Source organism: Macrobrachium rosenbergii, chromosome 21, assembly GCF_040412425.1.
Source record: "Macrobrachium rosenbergii isolate ZJJX-2024 chromosome 21, ASM4041242v1, whole genome shotgun sequence".
Lineage (NCBI taxonomy): Eukaryota > Metazoa > Arthropoda > Malacostraca > Decapoda > Palaemonidae > Macrobrachium > Macrobrachium rosenbergii.
In genome coordinates this window covers 23,111,572-23,134,997 of record NC_089761.1, presented here as the reverse complement: position 1 = coordinate 23,134,997, position 23,426 = coordinate 23,111,572, and the positions used below count along the sequence as shown (strand labels likewise).

General features: G+C 34.3%; 1 protein-coding gene across 6 annotated transcripts in view; it reads right to left on the bottom strand.

Annotated features, from left to right (window-relative positions):
* The window catches only part of LOC136849812 (micronuclear linker histone polyprotein-like), a 113,725-nt gene that overhangs the window by 13,364 nt on the left and 76,935 nt on the right, over window positions 1-23,426 (bottom strand). For 2 of the 6 annotated variants that reach the window (XM_067123253.1, XM_067123254.1), the window contains exons 2-4: window positions 10,922-11,443; window positions 6,278-6,454; window positions 2,213-2,740 (exon numbers count right to left, since the gene is read on the bottom strand). In XM_067123253.1, coding sequence (XP_066979354.1) covers window positions 2,213-2,740; window positions 6,278-6,454; window positions 10,922-11,426 — 1,210 coding nt within the window. In that variant the 5' untranslated portion in view covers window positions 11,427-11,443. Of the gene's footprint in view, window positions 1-2,212; window positions 2,741-6,277; window positions 6,455-10,921; window positions 11,444-13,992; window positions 14,323-23,426 lie in introns of those variants that run through there. The other 4 variants (XM_067123252.1, XM_067123255.1, XM_067123257.1 and 1 more) reach the window with 4 other exon arrangements.

The following is a 23,426-nucleotide window of genomic DNA, read 5'->3' as shown; positions in this document are numbered from 1 at the left end:
ACAAATTGTAAAAAGATCAAAGCAACACAGAAAAAATATTATCACAAAATGATGCATGAATTGTTAACGCTGGACGTAAAATTTTTTTTTCAAAAATTCACCATAAATCGAAATATTGTGCTAGAGACTTCCCGTTTGTTGAAAAATGAAGCTAATTGATTGAATATTACTAGACTGTAAGTGTTTTAGCTTACAATTGCAGTTTTTAACCATTTCGGGTCCAGTTAAAGTTGACGAAAGTTGAATTTTTTCTATTTATCGTGATTTATATGAAAATATTTCAAAACTGATAAAAGCTACAACCATGAGTTATTTTCTGTTGTATTGTACATGAAATTGCAGACATTTTCATATATAAAACTTTATGTAACGACTAATATAAACGGTGCAAATATTACGACAACGAGACGAAAAGAATTTCTGAGATGTTCGGGCGAGTTACCAGCGCAGACGTAAGGAAAATGTTTTTTTCAAAAATTCACCATAAATCGAAATACAGTATTGTGCTAGAGACTTCCAATTTATTGCAAAATGAAGGTAAACGATTGAATATTACTAGAATGTAAGAGTTTTAGCTTACAATTGCGTTTTGACCATTTCGATTAGAGTTAAAGTTGACCAAGGTTGAAATTTTGGTAGTTATCGTGATTTATGTGAAAATATTTCAAAACTGATAAAGCTACAACCATGAGCTATCTTCTGTTGTATTCTACATGAAATTGCGCACATTTTCCTATATAAAAGTTTATGTAACGACTAATGTAAAACGATGCAAACATTACGACAACATGACGAAAGAATTTCTGAGATGTTGGAAAGGCCGAGTTACGCATGCAGAGCGTATGGAAAGTTTTTTTCAGAAATTCACCATAAATCAAAATATTGTGCTAGAGACTTCCAATTTGTTGCAAAATGAAGGTACATGATTGAATATTACTAGAATGTAAGAGTTTTAGCTTACAATTGCGTTTTTACCATTTAAATCGAGTCAAAGTTGACCGGTTTGAAATTTTGGCAGTTATCCAGATTTATATGAAAATATTTCAAAACTGATAAAGCTACAACCATGAGTTATTTTCTGTTGTATTGTACATGAAATTGTGCACATTTTCATATATAAAACTTTTATGTAACGGCTAATATAAAACAGTGCAAAAATTACGACAAAATGATTGAAGAATTTCTGAAATTTTCGGCCGAGTTAATACATGGCGTAAGAAAAAAGTTTTTTTCAAAAATTCACCATAAATCAAAATATTGTGCTAGAGACTTCCAATCTGTTGCAAAATGAAGGTACATGATTGAATATTACTAGAATGTAGAGTTTTAGCTTACAATTGCGTTTTTCGACCATTTTAGGTCGTGTCAAAGTTGACCGAAGGTTGAAATTTTTGTAGTCGGCGTGCGGTACGTCCACTTGGCACCCAACAGACAATTTTAGTCGACGTATGATACGTCCAGTAAGCGTTTAAGGGTTAAACAATTCTGATCACGTTAAAACCAGCTTTGGATTGCTTATACTTTTATGCCATACGACCAAAGATCTCAATTACCGTTTGACTTCTGTGCCACCTTAAAGTAAGTTTGGAGTAAATACTTAATTTTACAAGATACTAAAATTTATATTATGGAATGCTTCAATAGAATGACAATCTTGAAATACTTTTTGGGGCAGCACTTTTATCTAACTTTTGTTATTACTATACAAAACTGAAGCAATATTAATAACATCTAATTTGTAATGCTTAAGATATGGCAGCAAATCCAATACCAGACTGAATTTTGAAGCCATCATTATCAACTGCTCAATGCAACCTTTTGCTTCCTCTATGTTCTAGTATGTGTGTGATGCTCATGGTGTCCTGAGGCAGATGCATATTATTCTACAAGTATTAGAGATTTGGCAGGCTGCTGCTGCAAAGTGTGTCATTTTCTAGTATCAGGTTTAATACTACTCAGTTTACTAAATTTTTTTTTTACTACAACTTGAATGTGGAACACCGTAGTTTGCCTAGTGCAGTTGTGGGATCTTCTGATCTCCAAATGTTTCAGGGGGAAGCAAATTCATTCCTGCTGACATCTACTGAATTTGGGTGCATCGATTTTATTGTTGATTACCTCACATTTATCTATTCATCACTTTTGCAAGCTACTACATGACATTAACAACTGTTTTCTCACTCTACTAATGTTAAAACTTATGAAGACTTACCACTTTGTGTAGTCAAGTTTTGGGATGTTGTGTCTATAGGCATCTGGGAATTCCTTGAAAAATCTTTATGATTTTCTTTTTCAGCTTCTTTTTCTTTATTTTGTTTCCTTGAGGACTGGGCTTTTGTTTGCATATCATCCCCATCTTCTTGCAAATCTTCTAAATTCAGATTTCGAGACCTAATTAATGTACTGGTTTTCTTAGGAGTTAAGTATGTGGTTGCATCTGACTGAGACTCAATCTCATTTTCCTTTTCTTCTGCTATGCTATCTAGAGCTGGCTCAACTGTCAAGTTTTTCTTCATAAATATTTTTGGAACATATCTGGGCACTTTAAATATTACACCTCTTCCATCACTGCAGCTGTTTGACGAGTTGAATTTACTTATGTCTACCTCACTGACTGCAGTACTTGACAAAACTCCTTTGAAATTTGGAGGCTTCCGATTTCTACAATAGCTGTTGTTTTTACTGAGATTTGATAAAATGTCATCTGGTCCCTCTGTTGCATCTTGAAAATCCTGACAAACTGAAAAGCATTGTTGACTTTAAACACATGGCTACAATTTAAATGTCCAAAGTATTAAAAATCTGAGTGTGGAATCATTATTTAAGTACACATAATAGGGAATCTCTAAAATGGTGAGAATAAAGTAGATCTGAACATAGGCACTACATCAAATAAGAGACACACAAAAAAGTGGAATCATATTCTCTCCTATTATATACAGTATATATATATATATATACACTGTATACTGTACATATATATATATATATATATATATATATATATATATATATATATATAAATCATCAACACACAATCACGTGTGAACAGAAATAAATTTCTGACTCACGTGGGGATCGAACCCAGGTCTCTCAGGTGGAAAGCAAGGGCGTTATCCACTGGGCACACAATTAGACTTGTGTGGCCCAGTGGATAAACGCCTCTTGCACTCCGAGAGACCTGGCGTGATCCCGACGTGAGTCAGAAATATATATATATATATATAAAATTGGTGCTAGGCACATTTACATTCATCTATAAAATACTGTACTTTGCCATGTACTAAAATAATTTTTTTAGTCCATAATACAAACACCTAATTTTGTTAATATTCAATATTGCTCGGAAAAGTTAAGTTAGTGGACAATAGTTGCCCATAAACAAATCAAATCTCGATTTTTCAACCTTGGTCAGCATAGCATGAGGAAGGCTGACACTTGCAGTTAAATAAAAAATTTGTATTTATGGAAATATACTATCACTTTGTCTTCAGACACTAGTTAGGTTTGTAATAATAACCAGTAACTTCAAAGATCTTCCCCCATTGTTCCTTGTATCCTGATTGATACCTATAGTCTATCAAACACTCTTAGGATCGCTAATATGGGGCAAATAAGGAATTCGATCTTTAACATACTTCTCATGGTTCTAATACATGTATGGGCTTAGCAGAGCCTTCTCAAGTAAAAGGTTTTAAAAATACAGTGAAGAATTAAAAATTAACACTAAAAACAAATATGACTTTAGATATTTTCACTGTAAATTTAATTTTGTTAATAAAAAGCAAAGAGATGTGTGATAATTTTTTACCTGTGCTATGAAACCTTGGTTTCTGAAACACATGGTCAGCATAGGACATTTAGAACACTAGTGGTCATCTTACTAGCTTAATGTTAAACCAAACATTTACCTACAGAGCAATCACATTCAAGCTGCTATTGTGATGAGAGAGAGTATGGAAAGCCATATTTAACACCCCACTCTCAGGACGAGGAAATAATTAAAAACATTCTAAAATATTTCATTTTAGATAAACAAGGAGGTCCTATAAGTGATGTTGCAGAGGCTATTGCTTGTACAGCCAAAATAACCAGTTTTGGAGATGTCTATTCACTGAATTTGTAAACGTGATATAAAGAACTTGAAAAACGCAACCCTGTAACCAATAAATAACTGATAAAGGGAAAGTAGATAATCAGACTGCTTGAAAAAAATATTCATGAAGCCATAACCACAGAAAACTTCACAGTTTTTATATGCATAAGCATTCAAACATTATTATTATTATTATTATTGTTGTTATATTATTATTGTTGTTGTTGTTATCATTATTATTCCCAAAAACACTGCAGAGAGAAAATAAAAGAAACCTGAATATTCTCCATGACATTCTTCAGAAAATGAAGTACAGTACAGTAAATGACAAGCCTCAGGAAAAACCATAAACAAGGGATTAACATTGAAGGAAAGATTTAAATGGCTAATTAGGTTGGGCTGCACTGCTTTTTCTATCTGGCCACACCCTAGCAGTCTTCAAGGGTTTGAAAGACCATGGTTAATACTGTATGTGCAACATGTGAAATTATGAATCAGTATTACTCGTATTGACAAGTAATGCTGTCAACAATGGACTGAACTGCTACTTACTAAACAATAAGTGATGCAGATGTGCCAAAAAAGGACAATGGTGATGCACTTAGCTAGGTCATAAATCCACTTAATTCTATCATTAACAAATATCAAATCCTGACCGTGAACTTTCTTACTTCTCACAAGGTTGGGCAAACGGATTTGTTCTTAAAGTCTATTTTAGAATATGTTTATCATATTACAACTCACTATTATCATTATTCATAAATAGTTTAACCAGACCACTTCAGTTAAAATTCTTAACTATCACAGGGTTGGCTCCATGAGTTTCTTCCTAATTATTGTTAGAATAACTTGAATAACTTAATATATTGAAGCTTCTTGCAAATCTAATAATTTATATCTGTCAGATTCATTATTTAAAAATGTTTGCCTTTTATCTAAGATGATGGTTTTGAGATATTAATAGATCACCGAGAGGTTCAAGTTTATTTGATCTAGCCAAACGAATGCAGTTTTGGCTGCTTTATCAGCATCTCCATTTACTGTAATGCCTACATGTGATAGGACCCCACATACTTCAACATTTATACCAGCTTCACATAATTTATGAAATTAAAATTTAGTTGAACAAAGGGATCTTTAGGACAATAATTTTGAAAGCCTTCTAGTCATTGGAAGATCTGGATTTGTCTGTATAGACTGTCTAATGTGGACCTTTAAGTCTTGTATGTTCTACTACATGTTGCTTATGATGTTTAGGGGAATAAGCATAATTTTTGGATAGTGTACAGACATGTATTTCATATACAATCCAAGGAGGGGGAAATAATAGTTCAGGAGAGAGTGCTATTGGCTCAAAAATTACTTGTAAATATGAATGGTGGGGAATAGCCATTTATAAAAATATCTCTACGACTGAAAATATCTTTAGCTGAAGAGTCTACCTGAATTTTTAATGCACACTTATGGCAGCTAAGTCAAAATGAAGAGGGAGCAAAGTGTTGCCACTTTCGGCATTTACGACTTATTTGGGGAAGATCTGAAGAGTAATCTGTAACAGGTTCCAAATCTTTTAATAACAGGCTTCCATAGCCTAAAACAGAGAGAGAACAGTTTCTTTGTATATTATCAGGCTTGAGCTGTCAGCTCCCCAAGTTATGTGTGATAATTTTCTTATGTGTAATGGATGTTTGCTTTTGCTTTTATGTATGCAATGAGCCTAGTTCAAGTTTGTATCCAAGATTAAACCTGAGAACTTTAGTTTGTGTGAAAGCTATCAACGTTTTCCATTTTTCGTTCTATGTCATAATTCTTTTCCCAACTAATATTTCTACATACCAGGACTGCTTTCTTTTTTTCTGAAAACATATACCACAGACCCTAGGGAACTTTTATAGGTCAGGTTGCGCAACTCACTCTTTTGTCCAAGTGATTCTTAAGGAACTAGCAGAACATAAAACAGTTACAGTAATGAATCTACACACAGTTTCTTCTTCAATACAGTAACTAAGACCTTGTAAAATGAGGTTTGACTCTGTAAAATAAGGTTTTGTAAAAATATAAATCCCCTAAATTTCAAGAGGCATAGCCTGCTATATCATTAAATTCAAGATTACTGAGTTCACCACACAAATATTCCATTCTAACAACCTTAACAGCAATCTTCTTATATTATCAACTAACCCATATTGATGTTGGATATCTCGGCAACCCTTGCATTTGTTGTTGCTTCATTTATCAATGTGTTTCCACAAGAGATATCCAGATCAGTGATCCCTGAATCACTGGCTTCACTCATTCTACTAAAGCACTTTTGAGCCTTTCTGCCTCTACCTGAAGGTACTTGTTTCTCTTGTAAGCCTGAGAAAAGAACAAATTTCATATTTGAGAACCAATGTCTAACATATGTACTGTACATATATCAAGACTGATAGGTATAGCTGTATCCAATATTGTAATTACAGCAAAGCATATCACTGGAGACATTTTCCCATTCTCATGACATAAATACAGTGAAAAGCAACTAGCTATTGCACAAAGTCAATGAAAAAAGTAAAATAAAAGTACTTGGTAGCTAACTGTGACTTCCTAAGCTAGAGATTACCTCTAGCAAAAGTAATACCTACAGAGAACAGACTGATATCAATTAAGAAATACACAAGCAGATAATATACAGTATCTAATGGTAAATATGTTGCTTTCTTTCAATACTCTATGGAGGAAATATGCCTACACTTAATCTGAAAAGCCTGGCTTATGAGTATACTCCACATATTTTGACACAAAAGCACCCTATAAACTAAGTATTAATTATCATCATATTCTATTCCTTTTTTTTAACAGTCTGACATGACCAAAACTATTTTCATTTACTACAAATAAATACTGTACCAAGTAATTTAATTGCAAGTTAATGAAATGATCACAGAATAAGTATAAAAATTTTTAAAACAGATGCAAGATGGACTGTCGTTAATCAGATTGTCATACACAGGTCAATTACAGAACTGTGTAATTCATAATTCTGTATGTCTAAATATACAGTATTCCCATACTAATAATACTGTACTGGAAAATGTAAGGTAGATCAAAAGTAAATTTGAATGTTCTTTTTTTATCTGCAGAGATCTAGATGGCTATAAATCAATCTCTTTCATGTGGCAAAGTTCAAAAGCCATCACAGTATAGTACAGCAATATTATCCAGATACCAATATTGCTATACAGTACTAGTAGTCAAGAGTACTGATATTTGTAAGAGATCAGAACATTAATTTAGTGTCTGGTTAAACTACTTATTGATAATAATAATGAATAATCTTATACAACTATCAAAAAACAAATGTAACACCCAAAAATGCAATGAATAATTTGCTCAGAAAGTTTATAATGCTTGCATACAGTTAGTATGTAAAAAAAAAAAATTGTTTCAATGCCGTGAGTAATGCCCTAATTGGGTTGTGAGGTGGGAACTCATCTGAAATAAGTTTGTAATCTAATAGTAACTTTGGTTTAAAACATTGATGCTTTAGCACAAACTCACTATATTCATATACTGAGTTACCAAGTCTACTTCCTCTTCAGAACCATCAAGTTAAAGCTACAAGCTGGGAAACCCATGCTCCCACAGGGTGCACTCAAGGAGCAACTAATGTAGCAAACGATAACATTTATCCATTAAGAGTTTATATCAGAATGTGTCAAACAGGATAAAAGAAGGATGGCTCAGGTGATGAAAGCGAATATACAGATCCCGGAACCTCTCCTGAAGCAAGACCACAAGTCCCCCTGCTACTCCAGGAAACAGTAAGAGTAAGCTGCACCACATGTCACATTCTTGAGATAGAAGCTTGTGAAACCATAAAGATGAAGTTTAACACAAAAGGAGCATTAATTTCCTAAGAGATGGAAGCTTGTGAAACTATAAAGAAGATGAAGTTTAACATATATAGAGCATTAATTTCCTAAAAGCCCACAAAGTAACTTGTTTGTTCCAGAATAAGATAGCATTCCAGGTTACTAACTCTGACAGGGCAAACAAGAAGCTGCTTTACATACCTGACTAGTACCTGACAGGGTACATAAGTAATAGAATGGCAAAAGGCACCAAAACTTTCAATCCTTGGTAGCCTATGCATTAACTTACTCAAGAGAGTGCACAGACTTGTCTTAAAGTGGCAAAGGTAGAAAGACCATTAGCATAAGTAAAGACTTTAAACCATACTAATGCCTCATATGGACACCTTAACAGACTTCTTAGGACCAACAAAAGGTCCTATCTTGGCAGTTTCAGAGTCTTCCAAAGATCCCCCCTCCTCAGTGCTGGTATAACTGCCTCCAACACTACAGTAACAGCAAAGAGCTCAGGGTTGACCCTTGATGGATACAAAACCTCAAATAAATTCTTCCTATGTATTTGCCACTGCCTTCTCTACAGATCTTGTGTTATGGTACAGTAACTTTGTTAGTTAATGAATCATTCCCTTATTCTCTCCCTTAGCATAATGCCTAAACATGAACAAAAAAGTGAAAATGGAGTGGAAAAAACAAACAAACAAACAGAGTAGTACCTAACTGTCAGTGCCATCAATAACTATCAAGTCTCTTAAAAAGTCGCATCTTACCCTGTCAACTGTTTGCCCCTTTGTACTTTTTTATGTGAAAATACACCAGTTGTATGTTTACAAAGTCATCAAACCATCCACTTTAATCATACAATAATCAAACACTGTCCTTATACCATTTTTATCATCATGCTGATGACTAGAATTTTCCCAGTCATTCACTGGACATCTTATGTATTTTTATCCTATTCTAGATTGTCATATACAAAGCACTGTTTGTCCAATCAATCTCAATTATGTCAAATCCTAACATCTTCAAACATTCCTTGGCAATTATCATCCTCTCTCTCCTAAGCTATCACAGTGAATACCATTTCACATATGACACAAGGCTAATTCTAACTACAATCTGCACATCACACAGGTCTCGTCTGATCATGGCTTTAAGTTATTTGCAAACCCTCAGCTTGAAAAAACAGATGTGATCTTGCACTGACAACTTTCCGCTGTAGTACAATTGTTCTCTAAGGGACATGTACATATAACTTTAAATCAATGAGGTCACATTTCCAAAAAAGCCTAATGATGCAATGGCCAAATGTCATCCAAAATAAGCACACCAAAGAAAATTTTGGGAACTTCACCTAGGAATCTTAAATTTGGTCACCATAAAGAACAAGTTCAGGAACCATCATTTTATGGGTCTTCATTAACTTGTCAAAAGGTCCCAATGTTAAAAATCACACATACATTATTATTATTCAGAAGGTGAAACTTATTCATATGGGCCACTGACTTGAAATTCAAGCTTCCAAAAAAGAATACTGAGTGTCCTGATTTCCCTATGAATATGAACTGTGGGATATACAATACATATCCAATGTGCAGACCAGTCCTTTCACACACACTGTAAGGGTTACCTATATATGTAAAATAAACTACATGAAGGGCACTGGCAGCTGCAGTTCTTACTTTGCTTACTTCCTGGATAAAGTGACAAGAAAATGATAGAAAAACCACCTGTCCCAACAAACAAACAGTTCAGCATGTTTACAGTATTTCCATATCAAACACTGCACAAGAGATGAATGCACAAAAGAACAAAAACACAAGAAATTGCTAAGAAACTTCAAAAACAAATCAGTTATGAAATGAACATTAGAGAGTAGTTACAATAATGCTTGAGAGCTGAATTAACCAATGCTGATGTGTTATTCAAGGGTCCTACTTTGAGTACCAGTCTTTTTTAAAGGGCAGAGATCAATTTAACAGGTGGCCCAATGCCTTCCAAGCCCAAGCCAAAAATGAAACAAGGAAAAGAAGGGGAAGAAAAGAGTAGGACTTAACTGCATGGGAAACAAAATACTGTGTTCCTAAAGGATGGAAGATCACAGAGTTACAAAACCCAGCACCAAAAGATTTTCAAAGTTTGGTAATAAGGGAAAACACAGTTACTACAGGGTGAAACCTGAGATTTATGGATATTCAACAACTTACTTCTAAACACAATACTTGACCTTTTGGGCACAAATCTACCTATAGGAACTATGTGATCTCTCTACAAGTTCAAAGTAACCTGAAAGCCCAAAATGTAAATACAGTATGACTGATTCATAAATTTGAATAGCTGGATGATAAAAACAATGATATAAATGGAAATTAACAGTCATTATAATATAGTATTTGAAGAACCTGAGGAAGAAATTAATACCCATCAAATTATACAAGAAACTGTAGCTGTAATAAAACCAAATGCTGACAATTATGAAAAAATTATACTCTGTGGAGACCAAATACTTCAGTACATAAATCCTAGAAAATATTCACATTCTGTGTCTAGTCAATTTAATGACAACTTTCAAAAGCTGATGCCTTGCCGTAACTAGCAACATACAGAACTTCAAACCTGAACTGCATTCAGATACCCTGAAAATGAGGAAAGGACTTACCTGGTACATAACTTCTACATGATCACCACCTTTCAAAAGGTAATTTGACAAGCAGATTTGAAGTGGCAACTCTCAGGGAGCATAACTCAACTTAGTCAAACGTCAAAAATACATAATGCAAATATCTATCTAGTTAAAGTGCAAAATTTGTGGCATTCTAGTAATTTAAAATCATAAAATACACAAAATACTAGCTATTATCACTGGAAATTCCAGAATATATTATTACCAAGAATTTATAAAGCTTTAAGCAGAATTTTTCAAAAGTCAACATACCAAAAATGAACTCCAAAGTTTGATGGAATAAGGACTTACCAAACTTTCCTGGATGAACCTTCGGAGACTCAAGAACATCATTTTTATTTTCGTCTCTTGATGGGCCATTTCTGACAGCTTTATTTCTTCTGTTACTATTGTTAGACTGATTCTTTGAATTATTTTTTATGGTCTTATTTTTCTCAGGTTTCTCATTCGTATGAGTCCTTGTGAAAGAACGAGAATTTATATTAAGTGCATTTGTTGATGCCTTAACTTGTTTGGTGTTTTTTCTTGGCTTAGGGGGTGTCAAGCTATGATTTGTTTTTTTAACAGCAGATTTTGTCTTGGCAAAGTCATTTACAACAATACTGAATCCTCTAGGAATTATCTGCTGAGCATTATTGATGTCCTTAGTTTTTTTCTGAATAGAATTTCTTCCTCCTCGTGAAAGGCCTCCCAAAAGTGATAAATTGTAGGAAACTTCATGGGATACAGAATAATCAGGTCTTTCAAAGTTCCAAAATTCAACTGGTGGACACCTCTGACGACCCGACCTCCTCATGGTTCCTTCTTGGTTTACTGGAAAATAAAAGAAAAAAGATGTTTATAATTTCATATATAATTTAAGAGTAGCAAGAAGGCCAACAATAACATATCATAAAACTTAACTGTCTTATTTCCAAGAGTCCACCAAGACTATAGTTCAAGAAAGGGCTGGTTACTAAACCAAAAAAGAATGGCACAGTATAAGAGGGTTAGATACAGTAACTGGCTCAACTAGAACCAACAGCAATCACACAATTAGTACTTTGTGGTTAAATGGAATACTGAAAAGAATGGCAAATTGATGCAGCTGAATACAGGCCCTGTTTAAAAGTATCTGTGCATACAATGCTTAGCAATCTGATGTAACCAATATCTTTCAAGTACAGTATAACTGGACCACCTTCATGAAGTGCACTGTGGGCAAGGATGGATTACATGTCTGAAACCTGTTATTTTCACCCAGGACTGAGGGTACATGGGAAAATGCTGCAGCGTAATTAATTGTTTTATGTCACAAATTATGTGGGGTTTAGGAAATTTGGAAAGCCGGCTTCAGTTTGCAGTTGTGGTGCCTTGGGTTCAGTTTTGTCCTAATTACTCTGCATATTACTTTGGCTTTATTGCTAAATTCCAAGCTGAATTTCATTCTCTTCAACTGACACTCGTTTACCTCCATGAACATGTTTTACCTAATTCTTTGTAGCCAAGTATAATTCTTCCTTAAATTTTAGGGGTGAACATAGAAGTTAATTTTGTTCATGAACCACTGGTTAACCCACCGCAGTCTGACACCCAGCAGTCTTCAACATCTATGGAAGATCCTGACCAATCTGACACGTCAATCCATCTGATAGTTTTGATTCTGACTGAGGTAAGTCTAAGGACCTGGTTTCCTAGGTTAAGTTAGAAGGTGGGTCTAGGGCTAGGTAAGGACAAAGCCCCCAGGGTAGGTTAGGTAGGGAGGTCTAGGCGAGGACCTGGCATCCTAGGTTTTGTTAGGTGGGGAGGGGATCAAGGGAGGGCAAAGCCCTTCCAGCCAGGTAAGAATACAACCCCCTAAGTTAGGTAAGGCTAACTCAATCTCTTGTCTTTTATTCATTTTGAATTTTTCCCCACCCCAAAAACCCTGCACTCACAATGTGGTCCCCCAAATTGTAGGATATAAGTGGTATCCATTGTCTTTATAACAACTTATTATCTACAGAGATGCAATTTAGAGACAAGAGCAATTTTATTCATTTGTACTTTAACTTCAGTAACAGGGCCATATTTTCTTGCTCATCTTTTAACTTGTCACCTAACGTTCTACATGGCTGTAATTGCCACCTAATGTTATACATGGTTGTAATTGCCTTTTGTCGCAGATTATTAACCAACAATAAGATAAAAGATACCTTTAAAAATTGATATTTAAAAAGAGTATTTTTGGAAAGAAAATTTTTTACAAAAACCATGTTTATTTTTGGAATGCTTTGTACAATAGTCTGAGATAATTTCAGATTTGTTCATGATAATGTTACTCCTTGGCTATTCAAGAAACACCTGAAAAAAAAAAAATATATACAACAATTATTAATTGGCTGAGTGGGTGTATGTGTGTGTATTTTAACTATCATATGCATACTACCCTAAAAACCAATATTACTGTCATCACTGTCATTGTAATTATCTACCTCAATATCACAATTTGATGAAAATGAAGAAGCATCATCATCAAAGGCCATTACTGTACCTCCAAAATTTACAAAATAAACAAAGTTTTATAAAAATCTCCGACCACTGCTCAGCTTCAGGATACAAAAGCTTCACTGGCCCTGCTCCCCTGACTTAAGGAAGGCTTACAATTTTGCTATTTTTATACCAGTGACAAAGAAAAATCTGGCATCTCTTAGGTTCAAGAGTGAACTGAATGGTTGGTGAGACTGTTGACATCACTCCAGCAACACTAAGGGGCGGGACGAAATTTACCACAGTATTTGAAAATAAAGTGTCGATAATATCATTGTCATCATGGTGCAACATAGGCTATAAAGTGCTGATTCTGGCACCTTGAGGGTTAATACATGGAGAAGTTGTATTTTCAAGTCCAATATGCAATATAATGGTTTAAAGTAAAATTTTACCATGCCAGCTAGGGTAGGCTATACGCCCATTGCCTAGTGTTTACAAACACCAACTAGGGAAAAAAAAAAGTCTAGGGTATGTCTCCAGTTCATTCGTCGGGAGAAAAATTAGGATAATTCATGTATAACTGAAGACTACGCTACTGCTACACCTTTTTGGTTTGGTAAATATCAGTTTACATGAAAAATAGGCACAGCATTTAGGCTAGTACCAGCCCCTTGGTGATGCAAGTACAAACATAAACAAAAGACTGCAAATAGCCTATTATAAACACAAACAAAAGGTATAACCTAATCAACTACAAAACCGAAAGCAAAAGACGGTAAATATTACGGTCGTCGACCGGCGAGGGCCAGACACCTATAATTTCTAATACGGTACCGTTGGGCCCATATCTCACGTTAGCCAAAGGTCTCCAGCGTCACTTTGAGTAAAAGCTAAATTTACCTCAAGCTTACCTTTTGAGTTATTGTATCCAGCTTATAGCTGATAGTATAATGGCCAAACAAGCTAATTTTCAACATCAGAAGCCTCCGGCAGACTCGAATATCCTAGTCTAAGCTGTGCTGGTTGGTAGGTTTTTCTTGGAAAGCAATTACAAATTACAAGTAGGCCGGGTCAGTTCCTTTGTAGCTTGCATAAAGAGAAGGCACTATATGCAAAACCTGACTTATTACCATTAAAACACTACTTTCGTTAACACTGAGAAGTTTCGCGCCAGAACGCAAACAGTTTTTTTCGAATCCGATATCAAAACACCAACACTCTTCTTCTTTCACGGCAACGATGGAATGTGAAGGCGGTATAAAGTGGGGAATAAGCAAATGCATATCCCTTAAATCACTATGACAACAATTGTTGCTTAATAGTGAAAAGGGTTTAAAGTTATTAAAAAACCTAAAGATATTGAACTTACTAGCACATGCCCTTTGGGATAAATACGAATGTCCAGCTGATTTGGAGTAAAATATATCAACATAATTCTCTTTAATGAATGATAAACTAAATCTTATAAAAATAATTACTTTGATGAGACTTAAAATAGAATACTATATATACTAAGAGTAAATTGTTAAATGTTTATATCATAAATTAATATGGTAGCTGTCTGCGATGTTGTTATCCAAAGTGGCTAATATGTTGTGGCTAAATGAAGCTGGCCTTATGCCTCCACACTTCGCCAACTATTGAAGCAACTATTGCATTTAACTACGAGGTAGTGTAGTTAGGTGTTTAGTAAGGGAATAGGAGGACTGGCATGAACCTCCGGACTCTGTCCAGCATTCACAAGAGCATCTACATGCAATAAACAAAAGAAGTACAAATTATGCAGAACCAAATGTCCTAGAGAGGTTCCTTCTCTATTTCATAGGCCAATTCAGTAGGCAACCTAATACACTCTTGTTTATCACAGGTAAAGTAAGAAAAATGAGAACAAAGTTCTTCATTCTAAAAAAAAAAACTGTAACCAGTGAAAGACAATTTTCAATAATAGATAGCATCTCTTTCCCTAAACATCTTTTGGCCAAATACTATCCTTTGTCTGTCCATGATAGAAAATTTTAGAAATGAAATTATTTTCACATCACATAGAGACCTCTAACGCAATTGGGAAAGTCATGTAGCCTGTTATCACCACAATTGAAGAGTTTCTGATAATAGAGGATATTCTGTATATGTTACATTAAATGTTATTAGACACAAGTTTCTAGCTTTTCCTACACAACCAATGGAGTTTTATTAGCAATAATTTTCTTTTCTGTTTTCTTCGGGCCTGGGGTTGAAAAGGGCACTACGCTGCCGTACCACTGGATCTGATCTTGAAAATTTTCATTTGGTGATAAGGCATATTTGCTTGATTCGTTTGCCATTGCTTGTGGTATGATAAAGTTTCATCCACGAAATACCCACTTTGCCGGTTCATTAATTTCATTTTAATGCTATGCATACTAAACGAATTGCCATTTTTATTTTACATATCTGCGCTTCTCTTAGATTTTTCCTGTCAAGGCTGTTTTATTTATCTCAACTTTCCATTGTTTCTGTCTATCCAGTTCCCCATGTTCCAAATTTCTCTAACTATCACAGTCTTCTGATGCTTGTCAGTATTAAAATAGAACCATATATCAAAAAGGAATACTTTAAACGTAATATTTCTTTATTATTTGGGAGTAAAATTCTCCTATCATTGTTTGTTTCCTTCCCGACCACTTATGCTCCATTTTCTACGGTCAGTTCTGTCAATCTCATCAATTTATTTTCAAAATGCGATCGGATCAGACGTGGCTTTTGCTGGCGGTTGGTTCAGAATAAGCGGGCCTTATTCCAGCAAAGGCCTTGCCTAAACTTTGAGGGCATAACTAGGTTCTCTCTGCTAGATTGTTGCGGACCTCCGGACGATGGTATATAAAGAAAACGATACAACTAATCCCACCACAGAAAACGTAAAAGTAATTTATGGGTGACTACAAAAAACCTACGAACACATTGAAAGTTGCTAGCATTCTCTTTGCAGTGAACACTGTATTGATTTTGTCATTCACAAGTGGCATCTTTGTAAGACTATTAGAAATACAAATCAGTTTCATCTTTTATATGATTTTGTCATTTAGTCGAGACGATATACTGAAGTTAAACCGAAATATTCAGACATACAACACGAGAGAGAGGCATCTCATTTCTACATCAGCCCCCATGACAAATAAAAATCGGCCCTGACTGAAAGTTTATATTTTCTTTCCTCGCAATTCATTTTGGATGTTCAGTATATTTCAAATGGACGTCCATCAGTCTGGAACCTTCCTAGACGTCTCTTATCTTTGCACTCTTGGTAACTTTCCTAGATAGTGACCCCCAATGGTTTTAAGCCGGTATGTTCCACCTTGGCGGCGTGTTTAGTACAAGCCCGTTGGGGATGACCGTAAAAACATAAACAAAAAACTGTAATTATTATAAAGATAATGACCCCCAAGAAATATTAGTTTTAGATAACGACCCCCAAATCTTGCTGGGGTTACTATCTAGGAAAAAGATCCCACTCCAAAGACACTTCCTACTTTCCACCTACAGTGAAAAACATTAAATACGTTTACTTGTGACATTCCAGTGCACTGTGCAAATGTTTGTTTGATATTCTTCTCTTTGTTTTTCTGTGAAACTTTGAAGAACAGAGATGGGTTAGTTAAAGCTAAGTCTTATTTACTAACGAATGCCACGGGGAAAGGCATAAGTTAAACAAGCATAAGTTAAACTCTATATCGGTCCTATAAGATTTCATGTTGCACATAATGTGCTCGCTCTTTTAGGCGTTTCTAGATTTTTCCAGAGAGAGAGAGAGAGAGAGAGAGAGAGAGAGAGAGAGAGAGAGAGAGAGAGAGAGAGAGAGAGAGAGAGAGAATTTCCTAAGTTTAGGGGAGAAGAAGAGCAGAATCAAGGACTGACGTGAGGTCACACTGTCAACAGAATACATATCAGCATCGAAATCTCATACGGAAATTTTAATTAAAAAACTTGAAGGTATACTAGAACTGTTGACCCCTGATTATTCATTCTCTCATGGGCAGAAGGCAAATAACCTTAAAAAGTTATACATATATATACAGTATATATATATATATATATATATATATATATATATATATATATATATATATATATATATATATATATATATATATATATATATATATATATATATATATATAATGTGTGTGTGTGTGATAGTGTAATAATTACTGCATCACTACAGAATTTATCAGAAAGCCTCTTACAAAACCAATGATCAATTACATACCTTTAAGAGTTAAGATGGGTATGTTGTATAAAAATGCATACCTTTAAGAGTTAAGATGGGTATGTTGTATAAAAATGCACAGAGTTGGAAACCGACGTCGTCAGTCCCCTACTCATGTTATAAAGAGTCGAAGAAAACGTGAATCGGAGAGAGAATTCAAAGGCTTGGAAACAGAATGATCAGGAAAGCGTGCAAAAACAGTACAGGCATATATAAAAGACAGCTTGGTTTTTAGCAATGAGAGAGTTCTTCCGATTTAAAGTAATAAGAAATAATCTGTTGCTGTTTCAAGAAAGAGAAAAAATTCGCTATCATAGCGTATTCGGACCAATTACACTGTGCACTACGGAATTAGTTACCCTAAAGTTTTGTACAGTTTAACCCAACTACTTATAAAGTGAATTTGGCATCATTTACGCAAGATATTAAGTGGCAAAGTCATGAAATCAAAATGGCAAACTGCGTTGCTCTTAAAAGTTAGCTAAAATAAAAAAAAATGGAATAGCTACAATTTGCGGCAGGTTTTAGTTTCCTGTAAAAGAAAACTATTGTGCAGGCTTTGTTTGTCCGTCCGCACTTTTTCTGTCCGCCTTCAGATCTTAAAAACTACTGAGGTTAGAGGGCTGCAAATTGGTATGTTGATCATCCACCCTCCAATCATCAAACATACCAAATTGCAGCCCTCTAACCTCAGTAGCTTTTTATTTTATTTAAGGTTAAAGTTAGCCATAATCATGCTGCTCGCAACGATATAGGATAGGCCACCACCGGGCCGTAGTTAAAGTTCATGGGCAGCGGCTCATACAGCATTATACCAAGACCACCGAAAGATAGATCTTTTTCCGTGGCCTTGATTATACGCTTCAGCAGCTGTACAGAAAACTCGATTGCGCCGAAGAAACTTCGGCGCATTTTTTACTCGTTACAATAGTCAGACCATCCGGATTGCTTAAGAGCGAAGCCACAATGAGGAAACGGCAGTCGACGAGTCAGGCAACAACTGCCGGTGACGACTGAGGGTTGCGTAATGACTAGCTATCTTGGAAAAGAATTGAACCGAATAATGCCAAAATAGTTCAGGATATTAAGCAGGGTTTTGAGCAATCAGCGTGACCTTATTACAGAATCTGACTTAGCTGTTCCATAATCAATATGGCAGCAAGGGATGCCCAAGGAGCTGCTGATTAAATGATCTTAATACTTATGCAACGTTCATTTTAATTGTTCGGATTTCAGTATTTTATGTAAAGCTCGGTTTGAAACTGAGCTAAGACTGTTAGAAACCTTTTACATAGAAAAATTAAAACCTAATTTAAATACAGGTAACTGCCTTCAGCAGGAAAGTATTTTAATTCTGATCCATCTTTATCATTATCTGTGTATTGATTGTATTAATTTTACATTCATATTATGTTTTTTTGGGTATAAATGTGTTAGTTTTTTAATGTTTTACGGAACCTGAAGATGGACAGTTGTCAGAAACATTGTTAGCAGAAACATTGTTAGCATAAGAATGAATAAAGGAGAGAAGAAAATGTTAAGGTTTGTTTTGACGCTACAGTTCCTCACTCTATTAAGATTTCCTTCATCTGTATATCAACTGCGATATCCTGGGAGAAAATAGACGTCATAGATGAGGCGTTTGAGAGTACGGCTTCTTTTAAACCCGTTGTTAACTAGTCTCAAAGTTTGTTCGTGTCGCGTTTTGAAGGTATTACATAGATTTCATATTCTGATCTACAAACACGCAAACAGGTTGGGGGTTGGGGGTGGAGGTGGAAAGAAAAGTGTTTCCCTCATAATCAACGTGAAGTCAATGACCTTGATAAGGGGAAGAAAAAATTCGGTGAATACAAAAAGAGTGAAGGCGATGATTTTCAAGACTCTGAAGAACTTTAGTTTAACTTCATTAAAAATATTTTGGCAATACTAGAAGTAAGCAATACCATTTCTGTTTTTATTTATGACAGTAGCAGTCGAACGGCATTATAATATTATTTCAGTTAGAAAATGCATTTATTCATACATGTTTATATTCTGATTGTCTGACAGGAACGTCTTCCTTTTTTACTGTGTTACTTCAGGTAAGATATAATTTCGTTTTTAAGTAATAATTTTGATCCTTAAATAATTAGCCTTAACTGAAAAATAACTGTAAAATATAAGATCCTGAAAGCTGTAAAAAATGTACAGCTATTATAAGAAAGGGTATTATTATTATTATTATTATTATTATTATTATTATTATTATTATTAGAGTAGTAGTAGTAGTAGTAGAAGTAGTAGTAGCCTAGTAGTAATCTTTATCATGACTCTCCCTTTTAACTTCCTACTTTTCTCGAAAGATTCTATTTACTAGTTTCCAATATAAAGCTATATTCCATTTCCGATATACTGAGTATCCATATTGATTCCGAGTTGTTTTTCGTCTCAAGAAGGCATTTACTGCAAATGAGGGTATTATTCTTGTACCATGAAAGAGAGAGAGAGAGAGAGAGATGTTGTTGGTATATACCCACTCGGTGGCATCTCGGCCAAGTTTTATTTAACTATTTTCATTTCAAAAATATATAAATAAATAAAGTAAATAAATATATAAATAAATAAATAAATAAATAAAATTAAAAATAAATAAATAAAAACAAATTCGCTCTTTGACGGTAGGTCCACAAATTATAATTTCTGTTCAAATTGCACAGTATAAACCATCTATGACGTATAAGCCCTAATTCACGTATGCATATTTCACTGATGTTTCGTTCATTGATGACAAACTGTCAGACTGCAGCCACGCTTCAAGTTCATTATAGCCTTACTCTTTATTATGGTAAGTGGATCTGCCAATCTTGCCTGTATACTTAACTCCCATTTTTCCGTAAACAAAATGACAGAATGAATGAACAGATAAATAAATGAGAATAAGAGAATAAGAGTATGTGCACCAAGCACGTGAGCACACACACAACACACATATGTATATATATATATATATATATATATATATATATATATATATATATATATATATATATGAAAACATTAGGGATAATAATGTTATATATTTCGTTTTTTTAGCAAAGCAATCTTTGAGATATTCTGGGCAAAGGTATATGGAAATAGTGCCTTTGTCAGCACTGACTCGTGAATACGTAGGCACTGTTTCCATTTACCTTTGCCCAGAATACCTCAAGAATGCTTAGCTAAAAAAACAAATACATAACATTATTATCCCTGGATGTATATATATATATATATATATATATATATATATATATATATATATATATATATATATATATATATATATATATATATATATATATATATATAGCTGAGGATAAGCGGCTGCTGTCAGCCGAGGGAAACACGACCAAGGGCAGAGGAAGACGTCCACAGTAACGACATTTCTGTATTGCTGAAGTTTCAAGACATCTGTCTCATTATCAAAGCTGGGATAATACATTAAAAATAATTTTAAAAAAGAGACTCATACTTAAAATTACAACCAAAATAAAAAACAAAGTTATATGAGAAAAAAAAATGTAGAAAAACGTTACCAGTTGAAGGAAGTATATATATATATATATATATATATATATATATATATATATATATATATATATATATATATATATATATATATATATATATATATATATATATATATATATATATATATATTATACAGCATCCCAAAACATTAGATAAAAAAGCAGGAGGGTAACCCATCACTTTTAATGGGAATATATATATATATATATATATATATATATATATATATATATATATACATATATATATATATATATATATATATATATATATACATATATATATATATATATATATATATATATATATATATATATATATATATATAATGTGTGTGTGTGTGTGTGGGTGTGTGTAAATCCCAGTAAAGGTGATGGGTTACCATCCCGTTTTTATCTAATATTTCGGGATGCTGTAGGCCCCCAAGTGTCAAGTGTAATCCATCACTAAATCCTGTGCCATTTAATTCGCCTGAAAAGCGAGCGACGCAAAACTGAATTAGAACATTCACTCGAAGTTCTTAGAACGGAACCGAGTGTTTTAGCTTATTTCCGGAGGAGAGGCATCAGACTTCCATACATTACATATTTCTAGGTTTATTTTAAGTTATATGACCGTAAGCTAATATGTTGGTTAAATTAAAATATGACAGTTCTAAAAGAAGTGTGCTGATAACAGATCAGTATCGAACTTTGAAACTTGAAAAAAAAAACAATTGCAGGAAAACACACATATTGGAGAACAAATATATATTTGTTCTCCAATGGGTTTGAATATATTTGTTCTCCAATTTGTGTGTTTTCAAGACATATATACTTGTTAATAATACTAATAACGATAAGGAAGTGAATTTGAAGAATTCCATTCTGTAAGTTCATATACCGCACCAACTTTTTTGTTACTTTCAATGCTTGCTAATCTCCGCTTGTCTGACGTCATTTGAACAACCAATGGAATCCAGCCATTTGAATTCTTGACTTTATTAATGTTATCAACGCTTCTCCCAACTCTGCCTCGCCCGACATGTGCTCTTTCTGCGCTAATAACGAGTACAGACCAGGTTATTAAAACTTTAGGAGCCGACTACGTGTACATGGGCACTGCCTTATACCTTCATATCCCGTGGATAAACCGTAGCAGCTCTTTGTATGCAAATTCCTAAGCACGGCGAGAACACTTGATAACACTGCTATTTTGCAACACACACACACACACACACACACATACACACAACCCGTCACACAAACCACTGGAAGTCTGAGGATGTTGGTGGGTTTAGTTGGAATATTCTCGCTTTTTTTTTTTTAAAGGGTACCGCCGAACTCCTTGCTTTTTCTTTTTCATGTTTTCCCTGATGTTTAACAACTTAGCGTTAGTGTTATCAGGTTGTTTACCTGTTTAAAGTATGCGTTCATATTTCTTTGCAGTTAGTGTTGGTTAATTGTTTATTTGTCTATGTACATATCTAAATGTTCGGTAATACTTCACTTTAATACCCTACCTCGATTCTGGAGTTTTCACGCTACGCTCTTAAGTCTCTTTAACAAGCTTAATACGAAAACCATACTTAAATCGATCAGAAATTGACTGTTACCGAGAATTTTACCATCTTTTAATCTTGTTCTAACATTCATTCCCACGGGGCTGGTGTACTTTTATTATTATTATTATTATTATTATTATTATTATTGTGTATTATTATTATTATTATTATTATTATTATTATTATTAAAAGAGTTTAATCAGACCACTGAGTTGACTATCAGCCCTCATGGGCTGGCCCGAAGGATTTGAATGAAATGCTGTACCAGGTCCAGGCCAGAGGCCAGGCACTGGGACCAAACAGGTCATTCGGTGTGGTGATGAATGAATCCAAACGAAACTAAAAACTACACAAAGGCATCTGCTTTTCCATTGAAACACACGCCCACAATAAATATATTTAATCATGTTTTCATACATACATACACTTAAAAAAATAAAAAAAAATAAAACTCAGAACAAGTTAATGTAATGTTTTTTATTATTATTCTTTTTACGTTCTTCGTTATATGTTTGCATAGATTTTAGTCTTTCTCTTCTTACCTTGGTTTCTTTCGAGGTGTCCTTCAGATCGCTTCGCGGATGATGTGCTATCTTTGTATATTTATTCCTTTTAAATATTGATATCTCTCAGAAAGGCGTATAGAGACGAGATCGGTAATTTCTTCTCTTTAATTAGTACTTAATATTATAAAGATCAGTACAAAATTAACAAGTTACAACGATAGAAACGAATCACTCTTGAATCAGTCTATATGGAACACAGGAAGCGATTGGGAGAAGTACTCTCCCTTGAAGGACACAGTTCTGACTCTGGTCTCCTCGTCGGTCTCTCACTCGTTGAACCCTCAGGAAACTTGCTATCTGTAAATCTCCACCTCCTTCTAGCCTTATTGGAAGGATTAATCAGCAAGGCCTCCCCTTCAAGTAGCTGATTGGAAGGACTGTAGTGGGTGTGATTCAAATCTCTCCTTAGAGGACTTGATAGGAGGTGACCTTAGGAGG